Source organism: Gossypium hirsutum, chromosome D01 (genome assembly GCF_007990345.1).
Source record: "Gossypium hirsutum isolate 1008001.06 chromosome D01, Gossypium_hirsutum_v2.1, whole genome shotgun sequence".
Lineage (NCBI taxonomy): Eukaryota > Viridiplantae > Streptophyta > Magnoliopsida > Malvales > Malvaceae > Gossypium > Gossypium hirsutum.
Window position 1 is genome coordinate 6,517,521 of NC_053437.1, and position 3,094 is coordinate 6,520,614.

At 31.4% G+C, this 3,094-nt stretch overlaps 1 protein-coding gene across 1 annotated transcript; it reads right to left on the bottom strand.

The window, feature by feature from the left end:
- Window positions 1–489: 489 nt before the first annotated feature.
- On the bottom strand, window positions 490–1,867 carry LOC107939184 (uncharacterized). Its single transcript, XM_016872474.2, has 2 exons — window positions 1,237–1,867; window positions 490–1,167 (listed from the first exon to the last, which is right to left on the bottom strand). The coding sequence occupies exons 1-2, from the start codon at window positions 1,735–1,737 to the stop codon at window positions 739–741; spliced, it is 930 nt and encodes a 309-aa protein (XP_016727963.2). The 5' UTR covers window positions 1,738–1,867; the 3' UTR covers window positions 490–738.
- Window positions 1,868–3,094: the final 1,227 nt, after the last annotated feature.

Genomic DNA, 3,094 nt, shown 5'->3' on the forward strand with positions numbered 1-3,094 from the left:
TTAGTCGAGATACATTGCTTGCTCAATTTAAAATATAAATATGCGCATATTTTTAGTAAATGAGTGAATGGCTGGCGAGGAGTGTCAATTATTAAATTACACACATTTGGTACTATAGACAAAGAAATTTTGGACCAATTAAAAAATACCACGTGCCAAGCTAAAATTACCATGAGCGAAACTCAAAATTATTATGGTGAAAATGATGACATTGTATATGTGTCACAAATATTTTTATTTAATTAATTTAAATTAATTAAAAGATAAATATTAAAATTTTTATTATCACTCATTAAAAATAAATTAATTAAGTGATAATATCATACGATTATTTTATCTTTAATTAATTAAATTAATAAGACATGAGTAATAAATTAAGTGATAACAGTTGGCTTTATACTTACAGCAATATTACAACCTTTACTAGTTTGCTTCCCTTTTTTGTCAGAGAGAATTTTATATGTAATCTATCCAACAAAGACTAAACAATAATGAATTATTATTGTACATTAATGGCCAAAAAGATTTTTGTTTACATAAGATTTCATAGTATCAGACAAGGACTCTGCTTCTATAGGCCTTCGAAACATGAACACCGGGTAAAATAGAAAGGATATCAGTCCTAAATGAAAAAAATAAATTCCGAGGAATTGGAAAAATGAGAGTAGAAATAGAAAAGAAAAGCTAAATTTATGTCAAATTTGGTACAAGAAATGGGTGATGTTTTTAATGCTATTCTCAGCACTCTTGTCGAACATTAGTTGCCACAGCTCTGGCCCAAAACTTGATTTGTGCCTTCATATCCTTTGCTGAATTCTTGGATACACATGTTGGAATAGAAGGTGGTGCAGGGCCTTGTACCAGCCACGCCTCCGACAAATATGGCTTCTTCACCTTATCTGGTTGCAACTCATCTTCTATCTTATCCCCTTGCAAGCCTGGCAGTATGTTCACAATATCAGGGCTCAGGTCTTCCTTGTCGAATGTGAATCCTAAATCCTTGAACCCTTGCAGTTCTTGGAATGCAAGATCGCTATAGCTCTTTTGCAGCATCTTCTTCGGGTTCGAGTGGCGGTACCTCGTGACCGAAGCCTCGTTGGTGTTGTTAATGGCTTCCACCTCTTGGTTCCTCGGTGGTCTAATGCTACACCTTGGCAAGTTTGTTGCCTGCAAAATGCAAATGATACATTCATATATACAATTCGAGATTATATGTATATAGGATCAGATGAGTACCTTGTTATGATTGTGCCTTGGTGGCAATATATCTGGTGAGTCAGCCAATGCTTGTCGGATTAATTTGCTCATTCTTATATCACTGACTTTGGCCTCCATTGAAGAAGGCAAAGAAGGTGTTCTTTGCAAACTATGTCTCGATAATGATGATTCTCTATCAGGCGTCTTTGTCTTATGATCAGAACATGTTGTTGTCGTCGTCGACGACGTCGTCTTCGATGCTTGCAATGATAATTGCCTGTTCAATTTGATCTTCCCACCATGGTTCTTTTTTGCTTCAACCTGTTCTCCCCTCCCTATACATGGAGGCAACGAGGGTGCACGGACCAAACCATTAGAGCTCTGATTATTATTACATGAATCATTTGACAAAACATCTTGTCTGAAATTCGATGATGTACAAGGATCTGAATAACATCTTGACATCCTCCTTCTCCTGTCGAGTAAGTTCTCGAAAAACCAAGACTCTTCCAAGAGATCAAGAGCTTCGGTTTCCTCCATTACTGCAAAAACTCAATATGAAAAAAGAAAAAAAGACAGATAAGAGGGATCTTTATATTATGTCATCTATTGAATTTGTAATTTTAATTAGAAAAAGGCCAAATGGGTAAGGTTGCCATGTGCTTTTCGAGATCACAACTCATAAAACCCATATTAATATTCGAAGAAAGATTCGGTGGGTACATTTGTTAAGCCTAATAAATATTTTTGGTTAAGTCGAATATTTGATATTTTTTAAGTAAAATTTAGTTAAAATTTGTAAATAAATATAGTGAATTTAAAAAAAATTAGTAATTCTAAATCTAATATAATATGGAAAAAAAATTGATATCAAATTATGGTGATGTGCTAGTGTTGAGATATAGGGTATGGATTTGCTGTCAATGACAGCGCAGTTCCCATGTGACAAGTCTTACTGTTCATTGAATTATGAAGAATAAAATAATGTGTTGTAAATTGTCTTCTCATCTCATCAGACAAATTGGAAAACAACTCATTGCGTATTGAAAGTGCAGATATATGTGCTGGTTTTTTCTTGGGTGGTTGATTTAGAAGTTGAAGGAGGGTTCAGACTTGTGTTGGTTATTTTCGTGCACAGGTCTCCTTCAATCATGGGATTTGATTTTGTTGGTTTTTGGTTCATCTTTCACGACACCAAGATTAGATGTGTTTTCAACCCTTTATAATTGTATTTTACCTTTTTTTATTTTAAAAATAAATAAATTAGTTTGTTAAATTCAGAAAATATTTTTAGTAAAGAGACTTAAAATTTGAAATGTATTAATTTAGTGTGTTTTTATTATATAAATTTAGTAAAAAATTCTCATTTTGACCCTTTGTTCGATTTTTATTACTTTTAAAAAATATACTATTTTCGTGTCTATTTATTTTATTTTATTTTAGTACATAATGTTTGAAATGTATTATTTTACTGTGTTTTTATATAAATTTAGTAAAAAAACCTTTATTTTGGCCTTTTATTCGTATTTTTCTTATTTTCGGATTTTATTACTTTCAAAAAATATAATATTTTCGTATTTTATTATTTTATATTATTTTAGTACATAATGTTTGAAATGTATTATTTTTGTGTGTTTTTATATAAATTTAGTGAAAAACCCTTATTTTGGCAATTTGTTCGTATTTTTCTCTTTTTTTCAGATTTTATTACTTTCAGTAAATTTACTATTTTTATTTTTTTATTTATTTTCGTATTTTGTTTTTCCATAAACATATTTTTTCGGTATTTTATTTTTAATACTATTTTTATAAAAAATCTAAAAATAAGAAAAATACGAACAAAGGGGGGTGCCGCCTATGGCAGTGGCACCTTTGGTGCCGCCTCTGCCATTGGCAC

What these genes read in the sequence shown, in the direction of transcription:
- LOC107939184 (XM_016872474.2), bottom strand. Translation starts at nt 1,737, where the DNA reads ATGGAGGAAACCGAAGCTCTTGATCTCTTGGAAGAGTCTTGGTTTTTC. An exon ending in CAAGGCACAATCATAACAAG is followed by an intron (nt 1,168 to 1,236) that starts GTACTCATCTGA and finishes TGCATTTTGCAG; the next exon opens with GCAACAAACTTGCCAAGGTG.